This window comes from Garra rufa, chromosome 1, assembly GCF_049309525.1.
Source record: "Garra rufa chromosome 1, GarRuf1.0, whole genome shotgun sequence".
NCBI classification, from domain to species: domain Eukaryota; kingdom Metazoa; phylum Chordata; class Actinopteri; order Cypriniformes; family Cyprinidae; genus Garra; species Garra rufa.
Genome location: NC_133361.1, coordinates 12,614,902 through 12,640,649, shown reverse-complemented (window position 1 = coordinate 12,640,649; position 25,748 = coordinate 12,614,902). Strand labels below are relative to the sequence as shown.

The following is a 25,748-nucleotide window of genomic DNA, read 5'->3' as shown; positions in this document are numbered from 1 at the left end:
GCCACTCCTCCAGGGCGAGCTTGATGGCGAGAAGTTCCCGGTTGCCGATGTCATAGTTCTTCTCCGCCGGGCTGAACTTCCGGGAGAAGTAGGCACATGGATGGAGTAAACTTGGGGTTCCGTGATGCTGGGAGAGAACTGCTCCGACTCCTGAGGTTGATGCATCCACCTCCACCACGAAAGGGAGGTCGGGATCCGGATGGCGCAGAATAGGAGTCTGGGTGAAGGCGTCCTTGAGGGATTGGAAGGCTGCGGCGGCTTCGGGGTTCCAGGTAAGTTTAGTCGGTTTTCCTTTGAGTAGGTTGGTTAATGGAGTTGCAATGATACTGTAACCTTGAATGAAACGGCGGTAGAAATTAGCAAAACCGAGGAATCTCTGGAGTTCTTTGACAGAAGAGGGTTTTGGCCAGGACGTGACAGATGACACCTTCCTCTCGTCCATACGAATACCTTCACGGTCGATGACGTATCCCAGGAATTGAACGGATGGAAGGTGGAATTAACATTTTTCTGCTTTCAGGAAGAGTTGGTGTTCCCTGAGTTTCTGGAGGACCTCCGCAACGTGGTGGATGTGTTCGGTCTCACTCCGGGAGTATATGAGGATATCGTCAATATAGACAATCACTGACCGATGGAGAAACTCCCGGAGGACTTCATGTATGAAGTTTTGAAATACGGAAGGGGCGTTGACCAGGCCATAGGGCATGACGCAGTACTCATAGTGGCCTGTAGGGGTCACGAAGGCCGTCTTCCACTCATCCCCCTTCCGTATTCTCACCAGATTGTAAGCGCTGCGGAGGTCCAATTTCGTGAAGATGGTGGCTGACCGGAGTTGTTCGAGGGCCGCTGGGACGAGAGGAAGGGGATATTTGAACTTGACTGTGGCTTGATTCAGAATGCGGTAGTCTATGCACGGCCGCAGCCCTCCATCCTTTTTCGCCACGAAAAAGAAGCTGGATGCAGCGGGAGAAGTGGAGGGACGAATGTATCCTTGCTGGAGAGCCTCGTGAATATACTCCTCCATGGCCTTTGTCTCCGGAAGTGACAACGGGTAGATCCTTCCCCTGGGCAAAGGAGCATCAGGAATCAGGTCTATGGCGCAGTCCCATGGCCGATGGGGAGGTAGCTGGGAAGCTCTCTTGGGGCAGAAGACGTCCTGGAAAGAGGAGTAGATATCCGGAATCTCGGTGGATCGTTGCTCCAGAGGGCTCTCGATGGATGTGGCGCAGACAGGAATGGGTCTTGGTATCGGACGTGGAACTTCTGGAAAGCACTCTGGAAAACAGTCATGGCCCCACCGGATTACCTCTCCATTGCCCCAAGAGATGATGGGATTGTGCTTCACCAGCCACGGGCGCCCCAAGATGATGTCCATGGTGGCCCCCTCCAGAACCAGAAGTTGAATGTCTTCTTGGTGAAGAGCTCCAATCTGAAGGTGGATGGATTGGCATTTACGATGGATGCGGGGTCGTGCAGTGATGGAACGTGTTATGGGCTGAATCTGGTAGACGCTCGACGAAGCTTCGGTTCGGAGCTGTAACTGGCGACAGAGGTTGCCCGAGATGAAGTTTCCCGCTGACCCGGAGTCGATGAGAGCGTGGGCTATGACAGAAGATGTGGAGGTGGTTAACTGCACACATGTAGACAGAGGATACATCTTTTCAACTTCGGACTGGATAACACTCACCGCGGTAGGAACAGGACGAAGGGGGCATTTCATCCGAACATGCCCACTGGCTCCACAATAGAGACACAAACCCCGGGTCAGCCTTCTCTGTCGCTCAGCGGCTGATAGTCTACCAGATTCAAGTATCATAGGTTCTGGTTCTGGAGGGCTGGCGGTCTCCACTGGGCGGAGGAGTGCATTAGAAGAGACATCGGAGAGAGTCTGATATGATTGCATACGGTCAGAACATCTGATGGATTGCTGTATGAAACGCTCTAGACCCATAGCGTCATCCAACGCAGCTAGTTGGAGGCGAAGACGGGGTTCGAGCCCGAGACGATAGGTGGTCAGCAACGACCGCTCGTTCCATCCACTGGCAGCGGCTAGGGTTCGAAACCGTAAGGCATACTCATGAGTGGACATCGATCCTTGTGATAAGTGATAGAGCTGCTCACCCGCTGATACTTCCCCGTCTGTACGGTTGAACACTTCTTTGAAGTGATTGATGAATGCCTGGATGGAACGAGTGGCCGGCCCGCTTTGCTGCCACATCGATTCGGCCCACTTCAAAGCTGGTCCTGTGAGAAGAGAGGTGATAAACGCTATTTTAGACTGGTCTGTAGGATAGAGCGCTGGTTGCATAGTAAAGACAAGAGAACATTGCAGTAGAAATCCATTGCACTCCTCCGCCCCGCCAGCGTAGGGCGCTGGTCGGGCCATGGGACTGGATGGTGGTTCCGAAGAAGTGCATGGAGGTACGGGTGCCGGCGGTGCGGAAGGGGTGACAGATGGAGATGACAGCAAAACCTTCCGCAGAGTATCCACCAGTTCCTGAAATGGATCCTGAGCACTCATGCTGCTTACTGTTATGGTCCGGGCTTCCTGTTATGAAGCAGACGGGACAACAAGGTAAGTATAATACAGGTGATGTTTTATTTATACAAGCAGCAATGCCGGAGGTGAATGGTGAGTTCGTGAAGGTGAGTAAGACTTGAAGTGATGAATTCAGAGCTGGATGGTAACGTGAAGAGAGTAACAGGTCCTTTCCGTTACAGGTGGCGAGACTGGAGGATTCCAAGAACGAAAGCCAGAGGGGTACAGAGAGTTCGTGGATCCGCCACCCTCCGCTGACGCGGAAGTCAGCTTACGGCCACACACCACTGACGACTGGAAACTGTGAAGACACAGAGGACTGGCGCTTGGAAGACTGGAATGAGACAGAGATCAGGTAAGTACAATTGGGTAAGTAATCTTGATAGTGATACTCGCAAAGAGACACTGGGAGTCCGCTTTCTCTAGAACGAGCCCGGACAATGAGTGGTGTGTGGAGAGTGGCTTTTGTGTGCTGGTGGTGATAGAGTGCAGGTGTCCATTAATCAGTATTCAGGTGAAGGTGATCTGGGAGTGATTGTGGGTGCAGAACCTGACCAATCCGTGACACCATACCTCTCCTTCCTCATTACATGACTCACGTTATGAGGCAGCCTCAAGCTCAACAGTCACTGGCTTGCATTAGTACACCTGTATTGGACACGATTTCTCATTGGATATAAGCAAAACCACATAATTGTTGCGTCATATTTCAAAATAAAGAAAAATAAAATAATAGATAATACATTTTAATACTTTGTATTATTTCTGACACAAAGCATATTACACACCAAGTATATTTTAGGAGTTCCTACATTTGCATCTACACTTTTTCACTGAGTACTCAATGAGAAATTACAAAATTATCAAGAAAAACATAACACTGGTTCAGTGGGCCAAATCAACAGTGCAAAAATAGGTCTGGATGATAGATAATCTGGCATACGGGACCTCTAGTGCAAATCTACATGCAGACACTTCTCGATATGCTGTGACCAAGATTGGAGTCACCAAATAGGGGTTGTCATACCAATGAAAACTACTTTCAGTACTGTAATAATTAAATAAGCACAGTGCATAAAAACAAACAAACAAACAAACAAACAAAAAAACAACAACATTTGAGTCAATCCCTTTGTCCTTTTACTAAAAGTGGAATCCAAATCTGCTTTGTATGAAATCCACTCAAGTTATTAGGATGGCTAAAAGCAGTACTTGAGAACTAGAATCAGAATCAGAAAGACCTTTATTGCCAAGTATGCTTGCACATACAAGGAATTTGCTTTAGTGTCATTAGCTTTCAGTACACAGAGACAACATCAATGCACAGACGATAAAAATAAGATGAGAATAAAAATATACATACATTGAGGTTAATAAGTATTTGATCACCCTGTGATTTTGCAAGTTCTCTTACTTAGAAATCATGGAGGGGTCTACAATTTTCAGAATAGGTGCATTTCCACTGTGAGAAACAGAATCTAAAAAGAAAAACCTGAAAATCACATTGTAAGATTTTTTAACAATTTATTTGTGAATTGCTGTGTCAAATAAGTATTTGATCACTTGAGTCAAAAATGTTTAATATTTGGCACATAAGCCTTTGTTAACAATTACAGAGGTCAAACGGGAGGGATTTTGGCCCACTCCTCCATACAGATCTTCTCTAGATCTGTCAGGTTTCGGGACTGTCGCTGAGCAACACAGAGTTTCAGCTCCCTCCAAAGATTTTCTATTGGATTTAGGTCTGGAGACTGGCTAGGCCACTCCAGAACCTTGCTATGCTTCTTACGGAGCCACTCCTTGGTTTTCCTGGCTGTGTGCTTTAGGTAATTGTCATGTTGGAAGACCCAGCCACGACCCATCTTTAATGCTCTGACTGAGGGAAGGAGGTTTTTGCCCAATATGTCACAATACATGGCCCCGTTCATCCTCTCCTTAATACAGGTGCAGTCGTCCTGTCCCCTGTGCAGAAAAACACCCCCAGAGCATGATGCTTCCAGCCCCATGCTTGACTCTAGGTATGGTATTATTGGGATGATACTCATCATTCTTCTTCCTCCAAACGCGGCGAATGGAGTTAAGACCAAAAAGTTCTACTACCTTTCATGCGATGCAAGATTTTAAACCATGACGTCTTAGTGTATTACTGATAGTAGCTTTGGAAACGATGGTCCCAGCTCTCTTCACAGCATTGACCAGCTCCTCCCGTCTAGTTCTGGGCTGATTCTTCACCATTCTTAGCATCATTGATACCCCACGAGGAGAGATCTTTCGTGGGGCCCCAGCCCGAAGGACATTGACAGTCATCATTAGCCTCTTCCATTTTCTGACAATTGCTCCAACAGTTGTTCTTTTTTTCACCAAGCTGCTTTGCAATTGCCCCGTAGTCTTTCCAGCTTTGTGAAGGTCTACAATTTTGTCTCTTGTGTCTTTTGACAGCTCTTTGGTTTTGCCCATGTTGCTATCTAGACTTTGGCTGATTGTGGGGTGCACAGGTGTCTTTATGACAGCTAACGACCTCAAACAGGTGCTACTAATTTAGAATCATGAGCAGAGTGTAGCTGGACTATTTAAAAGCAAAATAACAGCTGTTTGAGGGTCAGAAATCTGGCTGATAAGCAAGTGATCAAATACTTATTTGACACAGTAATTCACAAATAAATTGTTAAAAAAATCATACAATGTGATTTCCAGATTTTTATTTTTAGATTCTGTCTCTCACAGTGGAAATGCACCTATGCTGAAAATTGTAGACCCCTCCATGATTTCTGAGTAAGAGAACTTGCAAAATCACAGGGTGATCAAATACTTATTGACCTCACTGTAAATATAAATAATAATAGCTAAATAAATTAAGAAATAAATAAGTGGTATGTACAGTTGTGCTATAGATGATAGAATGGAATACGATAGAATAGAAAGAGATGCAGGGATGTATAAGGGTGGAGGTGGAAGCAAATAAATATAAGGTTAATGCACATATTTTTATTGCACAACGGGAGGAATATTTTAACTGTTCATAAGGTGGATTGCCTGGGGGAAGAAACTGTTCTCGTGCCTGGTTGTCCTGATTTTTGGGGCTCTGTAGCGCCAGCCAGATAGTAAAAGTTCAAAGAGGAGATGGCTTGGATGTGAGGGGTCCAGAGTGATTTTCTGAGCTCTTTTCCTCACTCTGGATGTATACAGTTCTTGAAGGGTGGGCAGGGGAGCACCAATAATCCTCTCGCAGTCTGAACCGTTCTCTGCAATCTTCGGATGTCTGATTTTGTAGCTGAGCCAAACCAGACAGTTATTGATGTGCACAGAACAGACTCGATGGGTCTTTCTTGGGCCTTCGATGTGAGTGTCCCACTTTAGGTCCTGGGAGATGAAAGATCCCAGGAACTTGAATGTTTCCACTGTATCCACAATGCTGTCCATGATGGTGAGTGAGGAAAGTGCAGGGACCACAGATGTTGGATGAAATATGTTCACATGATTCAGCCTAAGACCATACTTCATAATATCAGAATTTTACAGCAAACAAACGATTGCATTTTGTTGAAAGTAAGAAAATGTAAAATAACACTTTTGTCAAACAATTAGCAGAAACTATCTGACATTTTGAAGTTTCAATCATAAACCAAAAGTTAACTCAAACAAATCGCAACACCCATGCGATATTGGTCTGCCATCTTGGACTGGACTGGTTTGAGGTAAGCAGTTTTTAGTTTTAGCGCCATTTCATGTTGCATTTTATTGGCAGTAAATGTGGGTCGTAGCAGCAAACACACTGTGAGATGTCCGAGTGTCATAAAATTGTCTTAGTGTATCCTTTGTCACAAAACTGTGACAACAGCCATCTTTTGAACCTGTTATTTTGCTACTGTGATTTTTGTTGATTTATGAATTTTTGGGTTCTGAATAATTGAAAATCTGATACATGTTATGCAGGTTTTGGAGGGATATGGAACCAAACAGTTATGGTGGAAATGAGGACTGTGTTGAACTGGAGTCTTCAGCTCCTAGCCTGAGCAACTGGAATGATAGTGGATGCTCGTCCTTGCGAAAAGCAATATGTGAGAAATAGGGTTCACCTCATGTTTTTGTCTTTTTCATTCTATTATTTTATGAAATTGGCATGTTGTTAACACAATTTTTAACTGCACACCAAACTTCTGATGTGTTCATGTCATCCATCACAAGCAACTCTAAGTTAATCTCTATGTTAAGTTTTTTCTAGCTGTTATCATGCATCTCAAGTGCTGAGATGAAACTGCATAAGTCTAAATTGTCCCAGAATACCCTTATTAATACAATTATTTTGATATTGAGTGTCTGTGAAACTGCTTTTAAATTTTGCTTTCTCTTTGGAATAAAATTGTTAGTTACTGTTATTACCATAGTAAACCCATAGCATTTTCTCTTTTATTCACGTGTGTCTGCTTTGCTGTACTTGATTTATAACTATGGAAAGACCCAGCTAACAGGCTACTTTCTCATTTTTTATTATAAAAAAGTGGTGAGAAACTTTAAATCTAGCAACAAAATTGTTAAATTGGCGACACTGTCTGTCACGACTGAAATTTGTAACTGTAAATTTGTAAACTGTTTTAATGGCAAAATAAATTGTGAGGTGATGACAATCAGGTGATGACAACATTACTATCATGTAGTGATTTAATTCTCTGATCTCATTCAGAGTCTAAACTCTGATTATATGCTTGGGTATATAGTTTAATGGTATTTACCCTTAATGACCTAGAGCATTTTCGGGGTAAATGTGAATGTTTTATACTTCAAGATGAAATTGTGTCTACATGTAACAATCTCTGTAAGCAAGTTAGCCATTTGTTATGTTTTACAGATATTATCCATATGTTACTCTTCAGTGAAAACAGATGTATTATATACAGGTCCTTCTCAAAAAATTTGCATATTGTGATAAAGTTCATTATTTTCTGTAATGTACTGATAAACATTAGACTTTCATATATTTTAGATTCATTACACATTAACTGAAGTAGTTCAAGCCTTTTATTGTTTTAATATTGATGATTTTGGCATATAGCTCATGAAAACCCAAAATTCCTATCTCAAAAATTTAGCATATTTCATCCGACCAATAAAAGAAAAGTGTTTTTAATACAAAAAAGTCAACCTTCAAATAATTATGTTCAGTTATGCACTCAATACTTGGTCGGGAATCCTTTTGCAGAAATGACTGCTTCAATGCGGCGTGGCATGGAGGCAATTAGCCTGTGGCACTGCTGAGGTGTTATGGAGGCCCAGGATGCTTCGATAGCGGCCTTAAGCTCATCCAGAGTGTTGGGTCTTGCGTCTCTCAACTTTCTCTTCACAATATCCCACAGATTCTCTATGGGGTTCAGGTCAGGAGAGTTGGCAGGCCAATTGAGCACAGTAATACCATGGTGTTCAAGCGTACCATGGTGTAGCGACTCATTTGAAAACACAAGTTACAATGCCGATAATAATCCGAAGTGTACCACTGTTTTAACATTAACAGCTTTGAAACACTCCACAAAGAGATAAGTAGTGCAATTTCTGGTGTTGATCATTATTATTTATCATTATTATTATTATTATTATTATTTTTTTTTTTTTTTCAAATAACATGCAACACGTTATCAAGAAACAACATTAAAAATGTGCAAAGGAAAAGAAAAAATATAAGCTGATAATTATTTTCACCCACTTCCGATCTGAGATGGAGACTCCATTACTGGTGTTATGGATCAACTGGGCATCATGTTATCTGGGGACATGCGCGTGCCGTGCATGCAAATAGTTTTACCTGAGTTTCCAGCAGATGTTGGACGGCCACAGATTCATCACATGGAATTTTCTACAAAACAGACTTCACAGTTTTCTACATTATTTGTGGATGTTTGTATCGTTATTGGACTCTGTTGTTTCCCCTTTCGCTATTCCAATGTATTAGACGCCGTTTAAGGGAAGTTTAATGCATTTTAATGTAATATAAATATACATAGTTAATAAGTGCTGAAGCAAAATCACAAAAAGCAGTTTTAACAATACAAAATGCATGTTTCTCAGGAAAACTGTCAGAAATGACTGTCAATGTAATGTCCATATCGACTCTGGACCACAAAACTAGTCATAAGGGTCCATTTTTTTATATTGAGATTTAATACATCAACTGAAAGCGGAATAAATTAGTTCCCTTCCGGGAACTCGGCTGCATCATCAACGCTTTGGGGAATGCCATTGGCAAACCACGCTCTGAACTTAGTCTGTAACCAATCAAACGACGGGAGTGATGTCACCGGCACGGTGACGTAAGCGATCAGGAAGTATAAAAGCACGTGCGTTTCAAAACGGCGTCAGCTTTTGTCATTCAGCGAAGCGCTATATGTTGGTCTGTTTGTCTGGCAGTTTCATTGCTGTTTTTCTGTCCCCGTTTGCACAACTTTTGTTTGAGCAATGTCTGCCAAAAGAGGGGGAAAGTTTAGAGCAGTTCAGCAGCCACACAGACAGTGTGTCCCTCCCTGCCAACGTTTTATTGTTGGTGGGGATACACACAGTCTGTGTGTAGTTTGCTTGGGAGTGGAGCATGCTCAGTCAGCCCTCGAGGGGGTTGGCTGTCCACAGTGTGATCGCCTTCCACTGCGGGTGCTTCGTTCCCGGAGGGCTCTCTTCGAGGAGGGAGCCGTCACCAGCGTTCCTCGCGGGTCTGGCCCCGCTTCCGCTGAGGCGGGGCGGCAGCTGCACTCGTGGGGTTCGCAGCTCGATCTGTTAGAGGGAATGGAGACGGGTGATCCCCTATCTCCCTCCTCACCTAGCAGATCGGTTGACCTCCTCCTGGATGTGGAAGCCCGCACTGCGGTTTCTTCCCCCCGGGAGGAGGCATCAACAGTTCTCTTATCTTCCTCCGAGGAGGTTGACGTAGAGAGTGTTGACGAACCTCAACCGCTATCTAAGTACCCACATTATGAGGAGCTCTTGGAGGTGGTAACTCGTGTGGTGGCCAAGCTTAACATCAGCTGGCCCGCCGAGCAAAGTCATGAGCGGCAGACAAGCAAACTAGACGAACGCTTTCTGCGGACAAAAACACCACCTCCAAGACTGAGCCTTCCATTTTTCCGTGATCTCCACAGTGAGCTGTCGAGATCATGGGAAAAACCCTTCTCAGCCCGGTTATTTAACCCCTCCTCTGCTTACTTCGGTAACGTGGGAGGGGCAGATGACTGTGGCTACAAGATGATGCCACGGGTCAAGCAGACGCTTGCGAGCTATCTGTCACCCGCCTTGGCATCATCTTTGAAGGCTCCGTCCTTACCCTCCAAGCCACTCAAACTAACTTCGAGCTTGTTGGGTAATGGTGCGTTCTCACCGGACGTGAATGAAGCGGCAAGCACGAGTGATTTACATGTTAAGTCAATGCAAAGACGCGAATAGCTATCCTGCGGCGCGAAACGCGCGAATGAGGCGGCGCGAATGACGTGGCGCGAGTTGAGCGTTTCAAGCGTTTGCCGCGCCAAAAATCTGAACTTTGGCGAAAATTTGCGCCGGCGTTAGCCAATCAGGAGCTTGCTCTAGTAGTGACGGAGGCAGAAATCTGAAACAGCAATGGAGGACAAAATCACTGTTGCTGTCTGTGGTTACTCGGAGCTGTTCCATGCATCTTTGTACTTTTATAGAAACAGGAAAAAAAAAGGATCTTGTTTGGAAGAAAGTGAGTAAAGAGGTCGGACAATCTGGTAAGTTTAAAAAAAAACGCTCTTTACTCAATTTGATCTACATATATATACATATTGAGACTACAAGCAAGCTAAAGCTGGCAAATTGAGCTCATTCACCTATTTTACAACTACTTTCCCACTGACTAGTGGCAGACGCCCCTCCCATGACGCGAATTCGGGTCTGTTGTGAAGTAAATTTCACGCGCGAATGAAGCGAGTAAACAAAAATGTTCAAGCGTCCAACTACGCGCGAATAGCGTGATTTATTCACGCAAGTCGCGTCCGGTGTGAATGCACGTAGCGGAACCAGTACGTTTGCCACCCCCACGGGGGTCCTCAGAGCAGTTAATTCAGTTTTTGCCTGCCAGTCAGCTGTTACAGGCCACCAAATTAATTCCTCAAATAATACCAGAAACCAGTCTCGAGAGGCTGGTTCCCTTAGTACACTTTCAGGCAGCGTGGAAACTACTGCCGAATGTGTCTTCATGGGTCCTGCGCACTGTAGAGGAAGGTTATTATATCCAATTCGGCGCTCCGCCGCCACCTTTCAACGGGGTATTTCCTACTCTGGTAAACCCCTAGCAGGTTCTGGTTATGGAACAGGAAGTAAATTCTCTTCTGAGGAAGGGTGCCATCGAGGTGGTCCCTCCCCAGCACAGAGAGTCCGGGTTCTACAGCCGGTACTTCATTGTTCCCAAGAAGGATGGAGGGCTGCGGCCCATCTTAGATCTCAGACATTTGGACCGCTCAGTCAAAAAACTGAAGTTCAAAATGTTAACTGTCAAACAGGTTGTGTCTCAAATCAAGTCCGAGGACTGGTTTGTCACGATAGATCTGAAAGATGCGTATTTTCACGTCTCCATCCTTCCTCTACACAGGAAGTTTCTCAGGTTCGCTTTCGGGGGCGAAGCTTACCAATACAGAGTTCTTCCGTTCGGCCTAGCTCTCTCACCCCGAACTTTCACGAAGTGTGTGAATGCTGCTCTGGCTCCACTGCGACTCCAGGGCATCCACATTCTCAACTACATAGACGACTGGCTGATTCTAGCCAGTTCGGAACAGTTAGCAGTTCAGCATCGAGGTGTTGTTCTCGCTCACATGAAAGAGTTGGGGTTGAGACTCAACGCCAAGAAAAGTGTGCTGTCTCCATTACAGAGAACCACTTATCTAGGTGTAATTTGGGATTTCGACCACGATGCAGGCACGAATGTCACCTGCTCGGATCGAGTCGATCCTTACTGCAGTCAATGCGGTCAAGCTAGGCCTTTCACTTACTGTAAAACAGTTCCAAGTACTGTTAGGTCTTATAGCAGCTGCATCCAATGTGATACCTTTTGGACTGCTGCACATGAGACCGCTACAGTGGTGGCTCAAAACCAGGGGGTTCTCCCCGAGGGGAAACCCATTCCGCACAATCAGGGTCACGCGGCTATGCCTACGTGCCCTAGACATGTGGAAAAAACCTTGGTTTCTATCTCAGGGCCCGGTGTTGGGAGCTCCTTGTCACCGCGTCACGCTAGCGACAGATGCTTCTCTCACTGGCAGTGGCCACTCAGCCCGTGGTCTGTGGAGCGGTCGTCATCTCTCATGGCACATAAACTGCCTAGAGATGCTCGCCGTATTCAAGGCCCTGAAACGCTTTCTCTCAGATCTGAGAGACCGACATGTGTTGGTCCGCACCGACAACACAGCGGTGGTGTACTACATCAACCACCGGGGGGTATGCACTCACGCCCCTTGTACAAGCTGGCGTACCATATCCTCCTGTGGTCACAGGGAAAACTCCTCTCACTGAGTGCAGTTCATATCCCTGGACATCTCAATGTGGGAGCAGACGTCCTGTCGAGGCAGGGGCCGAGGCCCGGGGAGTGGATGCTTCATCCAGATGTGGTGAAGCAGATATGGAGAGTGTTTGGTCTGGCTCAGGTGGACCTCTTTGCGACTCCAGAGACATTGCAATGTCCCCTCTGGTACGCTCTAGTCCCTCCAGCTCCTCTCGGACTGGATGCGATGGTACAGACATGGCCGAGGCTGCGTCTGTACGCCTTTCCCCCGATTGCTCTGCTCCCGGGAGTTCTAGAAAGAGTACGCCGGTATGGAATCAGTCTACTGTTAGTAGCCCCATACTGGCCGGCCCGAGTATGGTTCTCGGACATTATCGCCCTCCTCGACGGCTCCCCATGGGAGATTCCCGTCAGGAGGGACCTTCTCTCTCAGGCCGGGGGCGCAATCTGCCACCCCCGCCCAGAAATGTGGAAACTGTGGGTGTGGCCCCTGAGGGGGCACATCTCATAGAGGGTGGTCTCTCAACTGAGGTTGTCGAGACCATCCTTCAATCTAGAGCTCCCTCTACAAGGAAACTTTATGGCCTCAAATGGAAGACATTTTGACCCAGTTCACTGCCCGGTTGGTACAGTACTGGAGTTCTTGCAGTCTCGCCTTTCGGCAGGGTTAACCCACTCCACTCTGAAGGTGTACGTGGCGGCTTTATCGGCCTACCACACCCCTCTGGGTGGCTTGTCAGTGGGTAAGAGCCCTCTGGTTATACGTTGCCTTAGCGGCGCACTCAGGTTGAGACCTCGAGTGAAACCTAGGGTACCCACGTGGGATCTCGCTGTGGTGCTCGAAGCTCTCTGTAAGCCTCCATTCGAGCCATTAGAAGAGATTTCGGACCGCCTTCTTACAATTAAGACGGTGTTGCTGTTGGCTCTTACTTCTCTGAGGAGAGTAGGAGACCTTCAGGCCCTTTCTGTGGCCCCTTCATATATTGACTTTGCGCCTGGTTTGGCCAAAGCATTCCTCTACCCTAGAGCTGGGTACGTACCGAAGGTCCCGACAACAGTACCACAGCCGGTCACTTTACAGGCCTTTTACCCTCCTCCATTCGTGGAGAGCGACCATTGGAAGTATAACTGTATGTGTCCAGTGCGAGCAGACTAAGTTCAGAGCGTGGTTCGCCAATGGCATTCCCCAAAGCGTTGATGACGCAGCATCTCGTTCCCTCAGGGAACCAGGGTTACATACGTAACCTGGTGATGCTTTCTATTGATGTATGGTTTGTTAGGATATTTATTTTATTTATATACACTACCGTTCAAAAGTTTGGGGTCAGTACATTTTTATTGTTTCTTTCTTTTTTTCTTTAAAGAAATTAATACTTTTATTCACCAAGGATGTATTAAGTTAATAATTAAAAGTTTATTAAAAGTTAATAATAAATAATTTACATTGTTATAAAATATTTATATTTTGAATAAACACTGTACTTTTTAAACTTGTTATTCATGAAAGAATCCAGGTTCCAAAAAATATTTGGCAACACAACAGTTGATATTATCCAACATTGATCATTCTAATAATAAATCAGCATATTAGAATGATTTCTGAAGGATCATGTGACACTTAAGACTGGAGTAACAGCTGATAAAAGGTTATTTTAAAGTATGTTAAAATAAAAAACATTATATTATATTGTAAAAACATTTTGCAATATTACTGCTTTTTTCTGTATTTTTAATCAAATAAATGCAGCCTTGATGAGCAAAAGAGACTTCTTTAAAGACTATTACAAGATTTACTGACCCCAAACTTTTGAACGGTAGTGTATATTAAATACCAGTGCTACTTAACCCTCCTGTTATCCTTGGGGTCAATTTGACCCCATTCAATGTTTAACGTATGTACATATATAATTGACTTTTTTTTTTTTTGCTTCAGATTGAATGACTTTTCCTAATTTAATGGGGAAAAACTTGGTAAACATAAAAGTAACACGATATTATTTTTTCAATGCCCTGTACACATTTTGTCACATCGGTGTTCTTTTAGCTGTATAAAACATAAGAAATATAAAAAAAATTTACACACATTTGTTTTCAGATCAGATCATTGGTGATATTGAGGTCACTATAACATGCTATGATTTTATAATATGCACTATAATTTTATATGTTAAGTATAATAAAAATAAAATAAAAAACTAACACAACCATACCTGTAGTATTGCGAGAACCACTGTCAATTGAATTGCTCTCTCAATTGAAAATGGCCTCTACGCAAAGGTTTTCTGTCAGTGAGATTTTGTCACAGGTGTTTGACAGTGAAAGTGGGGGTGTGTGTTTCAGAGTGTTGTTAAGTAGTCAACAAAGACATCAATTACCTGACACTAACCTTTTAGCAAAAAAATATCATATTCTAGAGGTTTTAAATTTGGGGTCAAATTGACCCCAGTGGATAAAAGGTGTTAGCGGATTTTAGGGTAACAGGAGGGTTAAGACCCCTTTGTAGTCCAGGGACAGAAATGGCAGAAATGGTTTAAAGACCATCTTCGTGAAAAGGTGAGTTACCTGATTTAAATATTTAATTGTTCATACAATTTGAGTTGGACGAGGACTGGGAGGAATTCCAGAGATTCTCAGTGTAATTGGATTTCTCTGGAGTCGAGAAAAACAAAGAAGGCATTATGGGCGTAAAGTTCATTTAACAGTAGGGTATATAAACAGTATATAAAATTTCTCATGAGCAATTTTTGAAGGGGACACAAATAATACAGTCAAATTGTACTTATAAAGATACATAACAATAAAAACAAGGAACTAAAAAAAGGTTTAACATTTTATTTAAAATGAATTAAGACACTTAAGAATAGAATATAAATTGATTACACACAAAAAATACAGTGGGGTCAGTTCGGACATAGCACAGTGCTCATTTAGTAAATGCACAGCTAAACAATATGCTAATTGTGGCCGTTAATGTTAACATTATGCCAAGTCGTCACAAATAAAACAATGCATGGGAAACGGCTTTGGTGTGTTAGTTACAACTAACTGTGCAACAAGCTATTGTAAACAAGCTAACGTTAACTAATCGCTAATATATCAGATTCATGGAAAATTACATCGGTAATCAGCATTTTTGCCGCAACTAATTTATGAATGAATCTGCATCAACTACATTAAAGAGAGTCGCTTTATATAAAGTGAATAAAATACTCTACTTACTGGAGATCAACATTAATTGAGCCACAGCCATACACCTGACTCCTGTGTGTAGAGTAGGTGAGATCAACTGGGAAAGCAGGCAGTGGGCCAAACCACTGTGAGGAAGGGGAGGGGGAACTCAACTGTTTCTAAATGCATTTTTTGCATTGTTTTTCTACTTACTCAATTATTTTAGGTATACATAAATATATTTTTCACAATAGAGAGTGTGAATTTTTAAATATTAAAAAAAATATACAAAAATCCACTGGCCACTGGAGTCGATTGACCAAACATCAAATAACGGCGACACAACAAACCTGCTGCCTTCAAACGCTCAACGGGCAGAAGAGCTGAAGTCTGAGACAATGAAATTTGTGACAAAAATAAAGCAGACGACAGAGGAGCTTCAGAAGATTCTGGATACACTTCGAGATGCATTGCATCAAAACTCTGAGCTGCCAAACACTGACAACAACACTTGTTAGTAAAGCTCAGAATGTTCTTTAGTCATAGATTGATTAGCCTATAGTCGTAGCAAAGTATAAGTGATGATAACTGTATTTACTATGTTTTTATGATGAAATATCTAAATCAATGTTGCTAGTTTCAGTAAACGCTCCAAGAAACTTTTTGAGAAGCAACAAATGAAGCTTGCAGCACATTTAATCATGGTAAGAATGTATATCAGGACTTCTTGCCTTTATTGCCCTGATGTTTTGGAAATCAGAAGATATAAAGCATAAAAATATTCTCCTGTTGTTTTTTTTTTCTGTATGCAAGTGGCTGCTTACTTGATTTATTCTTTCACTTGTACTGAAATAAATATATTAGAAATGTATTTATATTTTCTTTTGTTCTAATGTACTATATTTTAACAGACCTAATTAGTGAAATCGAATGTGGGTTGAATTTGGAAATGTTTTTCTTTACAAAACAGGGCAAACTTGGTCGTAGGTATAACGTATTATTCTGACACCATGTCATGAGAGGAAACAACATAATCATTCAATTTCCCTGCCAATTGGGTACAATTTGATTGGCCAACATAATAAAGCTGGTTCCACACACAGACCTAGAGGAGAAATGATCACTGGCTTTTGATTGGTAAGATCCTCAGAGAGTCAGGACTATCAAAGAATGGCAGTAGTGTGTGAGTGAAGGTGGTTGTGAATGTGTGTAGATGTGTGTTAGTTACAGGATCAGAGAATGACACCGTTCCTCCGTCATAGTCCAGATTCACTCTCACACGATCAAGCTTCTGTTCGACACGAAAACCAGAACCAAAATTTCCTCTGTACTGGTGATACCACACACTCCACACATCAGTCTTATAGAAATCAAAACCCTTCCTTTGGTTTGATGCTGTAGTTACTCCAAGACTCCAGACTAAACTCTCTTTAAGATCCACATCCCAGCAGTGTGTTCCTGAGTTAAAACCCTCTGAACCCAGAACACAGTGATAACAGTTAAATCTCTCTGGATTATCAGGAACAGGTTGTTTGTTTCTGCTGTTTCTCACACTGGTCAGATCATCAGACAGGATGAGATGTGGATGAGCTGTTTTGGGATCCAGAATCACAGGCGCTGATGAGACACAATCAACAGATGATTTTATTCTGATGTTCATATAATGATCAAGAGTGAAAAGATCTTCTGCAGTCAGACTCACTGTTCTGGACGATGTTCTGCATCTTCTTCCAGACTCTGAACGGCAGGTTGCCCAAGAAACGTGGCACATGAATCAAAGCTCCAGAAGGCGTCTGTGGATCCGGCTGTGAGATCTGGACTCTGGAAGAACATTCAGGAGTCAGAACTGCAGTGGCTTTGGATCAGAAGCAGAGAGACCAGAGACACCAGCAGATCACTCACCTTTCCATTGAGACTGGAAACTCCTGCAGAACAAACACTCAATCATCAACAACTCAATCAATCATCAATCAATCAATCAATGATCTGAAATCAGACCTTTAGAAAGCAGACATCACTGGCTTTAATCATCTCCTCCGTGTCTTTGATTGTGTGTGAAAGAGCTGAGATGTGTCTGTTGATCTCCTCCAGCTTCTCCTTCATCATCTGCTTCTTCTGCTCCTCTTCCTCCCTCAGTGCAGTGATTGTAGCTTCTTCTTTATTATTGAGAAACTGATGAAGCTTCTCAAACTGCTGTTTAATCTGACGCTCTGTGTGCTCAGCTTGAGACTGAAATCAAACCACATTCACTTCAATCATCTCCATCAACACAATCACATCATTCAGATCTGAGAGAAACTCAGACACAGACATATAATGGATCCAGAAGCAGATTGATGATCCTCATTTACTAAAATAATCAGCTGGAGTCCATTATATTAAATATATTAGATCATGTATATAGTGATCCTACAGCTGGAATGAAAATGATTCTCGATTCTGTTTCCTCACCTTGATGTGTTCAACTGTTTTCTCAAACTCTTCTTTCAGTTTTTCATTGTGTTGAAGTTTCTTCTGTAATGATTTCCGCGCTGTATTGAGATGCTCCTAGAATTGAACAAAATGAAAATACATTCAGTTACAGCAACTCATTCTTAACATGGGCTTAAATACTGTATTCTGAGTTTACTCAGGTTGGCTGTTTTATGTTGTATTTGGTTTGAAGAGTAAAACTATTTCGTATGACAGACAAAAACAGAAGAAATCGGGATGGCGCCAAATAATTTTTCACAGCACAGTATGCGTCATATGTTATTATTTTCCTTTACATATGAAACAAATGACATTTGTCTTACCTTATATGAAGAAACAGCTTCACTGATGGGTCTGAATGTGTGATTGTTGTGTTGTTTTGAAGTAAAACACACTAAACACACCGGCTGTTTGTCCTCCAGACAGAAGAGTTTGAGTTTCTCACTGTGTAAACTGCAGATCTCCTCAGATCCTGATGAACTCCTCACATTTCTCTGCTTCAGGAACGACTCACACAAGTTTTTTAACGCAAGATTACATGCTGGCTGATCTTTTGAGGATCTTCTCCTGCAGACAGGACACTCCTGAGTTTTCTTGCTTCTCCAGAACTCCTGAAGACACTCTTTACAGAAACTGTGACTACATGATAAAACAACAGGAGCCTTGAAGATTTCATAACACACGGGACAAGATAAATCCTCTTCAGATAGTGAAGCCATTTTCACAGTTTGAGCTCCAGCAACCTGAAGTGTATATTCAATTTCTAATATTCAATCGCAAAGATCTGTTCAGAAACAAATTTCTCAAAAATCCTTCTGTAAAGTGTTCCTCTTCAGTCCTAACTGATCACTGATTCTTAATTGCTTTTTGTCAAGACATGATAGTCAGTGTAACAGAAAAGAGAAATAACAAGTCTGTATCTTCCAGGTAACCCAGTTAGCAAATGACAGCCGGCCCAGTTTTAGACCACATTTGAGGAAATGGCATGAACCACTTCTGGCCCCCATGCCATTTCAGAGATGTGGCCCAGATCTAGGCCAGTTGAGGCTGACATCTAGGTTAAATGCGGCCCACATTTACCCTAGCGAGATACAAAATCATACGGAAACATATAATAAAGAAAATACTCATATAGTCTACCTGTGTGCATGCATCATTATCAATATAACAAAACTGTTAAACTGATTGCACTACAGTAAAACTGATTGCACTACAAAACCAATGTATTCATAATTAAGATATTACATTAAAATAAAATGGTAAGACGCATAAGTCTGCAACATCAAGCAGCAAAACGAGCCATTTTGTACAGCTAAAAATAGCTGGACGCGGATGAGACCGGAAGCCACATCCGTGCACACCCTTACTGAAAGAAAAAGGTGGATATCATCTATGGCTTTAATATAAAAAAAAAAAAAATGTTTTATGGAATTATGCAATAAGAGAAATGAAGCCATTTTATAACAGTTAACTTTTTATTAACTCTTAAATGCATGACTGTTTTGCCAATCATTATTACATGTTTGGTTCTTTAACGACCCAGACCCATATATCCAGCACGGATGCTGATAAAAAATAAATAAATATTATTTATTTTATATAAATGAAATAAAGCATATTTCGTTACCTTTTGAAACTTGGACGGGTTCAATTTGAGCAGCTGTTTTACGATTCTCATCCTCAGATTCATCCTCAGAGCTCACTTCCACAGTACATTCAGCATCTGGCTCATATTCGCGATCTCAACCATATTCTCAAAACAATCATTTTCAATGACAAAATCATTATTTTGATTGGTGGCAGCTTATTCACCACATCCACCATCAAATGACAGTGGCATTTATATTTTATTGTATGTAATTGCTCTGCAGTAAAGCCATTCAAATCAATTCAATTCTTGTTGATGATAATATTTAGTTTTATGCCTGCGATAATTATGAGTGGAACATAACGTCAATGTTGTCCATTAAACAGTGCTTTGAATTGCATGTATTTAGTATTTACATATTTCCGCGCATGGAAAATTCACTTACACTATTACACACCTCGGGTCTCTAGCGACCCTATACACTTTCTACAAAAAATGATCAGAAAACAGACATTCTTTTATATTTTATTATTTTTTCTTGTTTTATTGTTTGTAATAAATACATCGAGGAATAGTCAGAAAGCTGATGTCAAACATGAAAAGATGAAGGAGGGAGAGGGTAGTAAATGACGTCCCGCGTCGGTAAAGACCCAAGGTATGCATTTAAGGGTTAAAGTATTTGACAAAACACTGAGGCAAACAAAGGGACACAAGACCAATTTGAAACATTAAAATTGTACAAGTTAACTCAATTAAATATTGTTCTCCACTTTCTCCACCTTACAGCTGAGGTCTAAAAATGAGTTAGAACCAAGGGGCAACCTTCCGGTCTCCCTCGTGAAACCAACACGGAAGTGACTGAAACTGCAATTCATCGACTGGCCGCTTGAGGCTGGCTGCAAAAGGGAGTCAATCCCATTGACACTCCATGTTAAAATGCCCAACTTTACAGCAGAAAAAAGTATGTTTACAGCCTGGTTCAAAAAATGGTTTTGGTCTATATAGCAAGTTTTGCCCTTCATGTCAACTGTGAGGGGGGTGAATTGTTTTATAACTCATCGGTTTAAGTTACATTATGCCTTAAAGTTCAGCATAATTAAGGGTGTGGCCACTTGAGTGACAGGGGGATTGACGCTGCTGTCACCACTGTCACTCTAGGCGGGCGTGGTTTCAGCAACCAGCTCCACCCACATCCCGCCTTTTTGCCCATTTTTGATTATCCGCGAATGACGCGCGATGACGCGATTCCAAGATGGGGACGGCCGAATCCCGCCCACTATGAGCTTCAAATTAGCGCTTCAGAATCCTATGGGTGACGTCACGGATACTACGTCCATATTTTTTACAGTCTATGGTTAGAACCAACTTAATGTCTGTTTACCTCAGGAATAAAGTCAAGATTCTGAGAGAAATTGTACTTTTAAATATGGACCTAAATGTCACTTCACTGTATTTCAGTCAACAGTTGCTGCCATATCTTCTGTATCAAGTACTCGTCTGTATTAAAGCTCTTCCCAAACTCACAGCCACTCTCTCAAGCATTATTTTCTGCTGTCTTTTCAAAGAGTCAGCCCTTGGAAATCTCTGTCCAGATCAGATCAATTTCCTCGCGGCAGAATGAGAGCGATGAAGATGAACTCTGGATCCAGCTTTCCATTTAAAGTTCTTCTGACACAGATGACGTCGCTTCAGCGTGAATTCTCATGTGACTATTAAATCCTTGTTTATAGGTGAAACTGATTCCACACTGAGAGCAAGTAAAAGGCTTTTTCCCAGTATGAACTAACATGTGAATCTTGAGGCATTCTTTACGACTGAAAGCGTTTCCACACTGAGAGCAGCTGAAAGGCTTTTCCGAAGAGTGAGTTATCAAATGAACCTTAAGGTGTCCTTTCTGAATAAAACTCTTTCCACACTGAGAGCAGACGAAAGGCTTTATCCCATTGTGAATCAGCATGTGATTCTTCAGGCTTCCTTTACGTGTGAAAGTGTTTCCACATTCAGAGCAACTGAAAGGCTTTTCTCCACTATGAATGATCATGTGATTGTTGAGACTTGCTTTACGCGTGAAAGTGCTTCCACACTCAGAGCAGGTGAAAGGCTTTTCTGAAGCGTGAATTCGAACATGTTCGGTGAGTTGTTTTTTCTGTGTGAAACTCTTTCCACACTCAGAGCAGGTGAAAGGCTTTATTCCAGCATGAACTAACATGTGGTACATAAGACTTCTTTTCTGTTTGAAAGTGTTTCCACATTCAGAGCAGCTGAAAGGATTTTTCCCGCTATGAATTATCATGTGGTTTTTAAGGCCTGCTCTACGTGTGAAAGCGCTTCCACACTCAGAGCAGCTGAAAGGCTTTTCCGAAGCGTGAATACGCACATGATCGTTAAGTTGTTTTTTCTGTGTAAAACTCTTTCCACACTCAGAGCAGCTGAAAGGTTTTATTCCAGCATGAACCAATGTGTGGTACATAAGGCTTCTTTTCTGTTTGAAAGTGTTTCCACACTGAGAGCAGCTGAAAGGCCTTTCGACTTCTGCTATTTCAGGGTTGCTTTGTGAGTAACTCTTCTCAGTTTTGGAGCAACTCACTGATTGTTCACCAGCATCATTCTGATCCTGATGTGTCTCCTCCACTTCATTCAAGTCTTGTCTTTCCTCTTTCACTTTCATCAGGCCTGAAATGAAAACAATGAAATGATGAAAATCAATTTAGGATAGGGTTGTTCATTTCGGTTATTTTTCATAACCGACAGCCGATGCTGCTTAACCAATTAGTAAATATTAACCAACAAGATTATTTTAAATATGGATGTTGAGCTTCAACACTCGCATGGTGCATTATGGAATTGAAAGCAGCATGGAGAAAGCGTTGAGAGCGAAAAATGTTGGCCATTCCTCAACTTTAAGCAAATCTCGAGCACAAAATGCCGGACGACAACCAATCGCTGTAAAACGTGTGCAAGGCAAGATTTTGACATATGCTTGTGTTTTGGTGGATTACTGAGCTGAAATCACATGTCATTGAGTTTCAGTAAAGACTGCATTCAAGAAACACGATAATGTATGCTGAATGCAATTCGTTACCTTGTGTTTTTTAAACACTATTTTGATCTTTTCTGTTATGTTAAATGCCATTTTTGCTTCCCTTTTATGATATTCACTTATGTTGTATGTTTGAATATCATAAAATTGTAGAATAAATAAATAAATTACTTTTTTTATTTAACATTAAATTGTTAAATCGAAACATATAAAAAAAGAGTGTTTGACCATGACCAAATACACATGCAGATGTATTTAACCTTAAATATTACAATAACTGTAATATAAATACTACATAAGAGAATGTTATCTTTTAAATGGTCAGGATCATTATTGCACATATTATTTAGTACAAAAAAAAAAAACTCCTCAAAATAATTACTAAATAGAACTGAACTATATATTACAATTATTTAATTGAATAAAAGTTACACTTAAAGGGATGGTTCGGAGTAGATCTGACTTCATTGCTATATTAAGTACTTGTTTAAAAACCAAACTGCAATTTTATTTTTGGCAAGGACCTGTATGCCTGTGTTTATTTGTTTATTTGGAGGTACAGAATATATTAATATTAATAATAATAATAATAATATAAGTAGCATTACTATTGTACCAAATCGTTGTTAATGTACTACAAGTCTATAAGATTGTATATTTTACATCCTAGTCCGTACACTTTAATATTAGAAACAATACTAATAGTATTAGTTAGATCCCAGATATATTATGTATTTTTAAGCTATGACTCTGGAAAACTGATTTTTATTTCTTTTTTAGAATAAAGATCACGGTTCACACCCGATTCTGAAAAAAAAAAAAAAAAAAAAAACATCACAGAACCAAACTAAATAATATGTACGGTAATTTACTAGTTTCTGACAAACTGTTTTATTGTTATACATGAGTCTATTATAAATGTCTAACATGCTATAAATCACTCTCTTTGCGTGAAGGATTCATTCATCAAATACATTTAACAGTGAATGGTCGCCGCCTACTGGCATAATATGACAAATGCAATCTTTATTTTAAGCGTAACATTAGTTTAATAAGTCATTTTGATCGCGGCTATATCCGGACTATAAACTTTCGCTATTCTTTAATGTTTGCAACACAGAAATGCAGCTTACTGTTTGTGAAGCTGTTTCAAACATAAGGGCCCGCGAATGGTTTAAATAGTCCAATGTGATTTCCCTGATAAGTATCCCTGGGTATTCCCTCAATAATAAAGACCAACCTTCTTGTTTCTCCTGTTTTATTCTCCATGATTCTGGTTCATGCATGTCTTCCTCAGTCTCCTCTTTAACAAACACCATCTTCACAGATCTCAGTTCAGCTGATACTCCTCCAGATATTCCTGCTTGCTTGTAAAAATCAGTCGCGACTATGAGGATGAGAATATTACAGGTATTTTTGACTGGAGGTAACAGAACATTTCTACAGTGAAAACAAACCTTCTTCTTCTGAGGTTTAAAGTTTAGCAAACAAACACGTATGTGTTTTAGCGCCACTCGCTGGACTGGATCAAAGAGTTACAAAAGGTTACAAAGAACAGCGTTTATTCAAAACTACACGTTTACCATCTTTGCTGAATAAAAGTGTTCATTTCTTTAAAACAAAGTAAAAAAGTACAAATACTGACCCCAAACTTTGAACAGAATTGTATATTGTTATAAAATATGTATTTCTGAATGAAATTCTCAAACGTGCACATTTTGTAAGTCATTAACATTAGGCTAATATTAATAAAGTATAGCGACTCAGTTTTCAAATTCAAATTCAAAAAATAAATAAATAAATAAATAAAAAAGCAAATAGATGAACTCATCTACCAATATCAAATTCCAAACAACATATTGGTTTTAATGTTTTATAGCAGTGGTTATCATCCAAACTTTACAGTATTATTTTACAGAAAAGCGCTCTTTTTCCTCAAAGATTTCGCTCCGCCTTCACACAGCAGGTCTGCAGTGAGAAAACCGAAAACACCAGCATTCAGTTGTTTCAGGAAGAGATGGTAAGAGGAATAATGACATAAGACACTAGGCATGATAAATCATTTTGAGTTCAAGACTAAATATGTCATCGCACACTCCGAAATTTTCGAATGCGCTTTTTTTCGTATTCGTCCTCCTTTCTTATCAAAATGCTTGCTACGGCAACGCAGATATTATTATTATTATTATTATTATTATTATTATTATTATTATTATTATTATTATTATTATTATTATTATTATTATTATTATTAATGACGGACGGACGGACGGACATGTAAACGTGTGCGCAGTTTGTAATGACCTTAAGGACTTTAAAAACATTAGGCACTATCTAATCTGAAGCCAGTTATAGTTTATTATTTGCAGAATATATATTGGGGAGTTTAAATGTCATAAAAAGCACTATGATCACAAAATGTGTGTATTTATGTTTATTTAGAGACTGCCAAAGCCTTAACCTGAATTACAGCTGAACCAGGAAGGTACTTTACCGACTTCTCATGAACCAGTCTAACCAGCTTCAGGTTTTATTTTTGTCCTTTGTTCGTTTTCTTCCTCATTCTCTTTCATAAAGACTTTTTTTTTTCAATAAGACAGATTCATGACTTCAGAATAAATCTGTATAGGAAACCGCAAACACAGAATGACAGATTATCACAACCAACTCAGTTTAAAGTTGGAGATTAAATCATGCTGTTTGTTAGCCTATATACTTAGCTAATTACAATGTATTACAAACAGCATTGACAATCTTGATGTAATTTGAGTGGAAGTGATGTTGATTTGTTTAGATCTATGAAGATGGATTGTGTTGTATTTGACAGCGTTCAGCAAGAGAGATCTCATTCACCTGTCCACAGTGTTTCATCCATGAAGTGTGACAAATCAATGAAAATACGTGATGTGATAATTGATGCTAAGATGTTTGCTAGAAAATAATTATGTTTTATGGTAAGATGTTGTTGTTTTTTTCAGTTCTGAAGAACGATCGCATTCCCCTGATCCCAGTGTCTGGTCCCTGAAAAGTGACAAATCAATGAAAATACCAATTCAGTTAAAGGATGGAGATTTTACATCTGATCAAAGGTAAATACAGTGTAACTTACATTAAATTTTTCCTGTTTTATGCCAAAAAAAAGTATGGTGAGACTGTTTGTTTGTTTATTTATTTTATTCCCCAGGATTAAGGCAAGACATTTTCCTGATCCCAGTGGTTTGTCCATTAAAAGTGACAAATCAATGAAAATACCAATTCAGTTAAAAGGTGGACATTCTCTATTTGAACAAAGGTAAATTCATTTACCTTTATAATTGCTATATAGCTGTGATAGTTGTAGCTACTGTGGTGAATAACATTTTGTTTGTGAATGATCTAAATCTGAATTGGTTAATCTCAAACCACTACTTCAGCAACTTTCTCAACACTATAAATATGTTTCACCTGTTTTTAC

The 25,748-nt window shown here is 40.9% G+C and overlaps 3 protein-coding genes across 3 annotated transcripts in view; all 3 read right to left on the bottom strand.

Annotated features, from left to right (window-relative positions):
• The window catches only part of LOC141284469 (GTPase IMAP family member 4-like), a 480,107-nt gene that overhangs the window by 281,287 nt on the left and 173,072 nt on the right, over window positions 1-25,748 (bottom strand). The window lies entirely within an intron of this gene.
• Window positions 16,315-18,385, bottom strand: LOC141330987 (zinc-binding protein A33-like). The gene is made up of 6 exons (XM_073835809.1): window positions 17,990-18,385; window positions 17,646-17,741; window positions 17,193-17,423; window positions 17,097-17,119; window positions 16,897-17,015; window positions 16,315-16,811 (listed from the first exon to the last, which is right to left on the bottom strand). The coding sequence occupies exons 1-6, from the start codon at window positions 18,383-18,385 to the stop codon at window positions 16,315-16,317; spliced, it is 1,362 nt and encodes a 453-aa protein (XP_073691910.1).
• Window positions 19,827-21,732, bottom strand: LOC141331068 (uncharacterized). Its single transcript, XM_073835934.1, has one exon. It carries the CDS (start codon window positions 21,722-21,724, stop codon window positions 20,912-20,914), a length of 813 nt encoding a protein of 270 aa, XP_073692035.1. The 5' UTR covers window positions 21,725-21,732; the 3' UTR covers window positions 19,827-20,911.

What these genes read in the sequence shown, in the direction of transcription:
- LOC141330987 (XM_073835809.1), bottom strand. Translation starts at nt 18,385, where the DNA reads ATGGCTTCACTATCTGAAGAGGATTTATCTTGTCCCGTGTGTTATGAA. An exon ending in AAGCTGTTTCTTCATATAAG is followed by an intron (nt 17,742 to 17,989) that starts GTAAGACAAATG and finishes GTTCAATTCTAG; the next exon opens with GAGCATCTCAATACAGCGCG. An exon ending in TTTCCAGTCTCAATGGAAAG is followed by an intron (nt 17,016 to 17,096) that starts GTGAGTGATCTG and finishes ATGTTCTTCCAG; the next exon opens with AGTCCAGATCTCACAGCCGG.
- LOC141331068 (XM_073835934.1), bottom strand. Translation starts at nt 21,724, where the DNA reads ATGTACCACACATTGGTTCATGCTGGAATAAAACCTTTCAGCTGCTCT.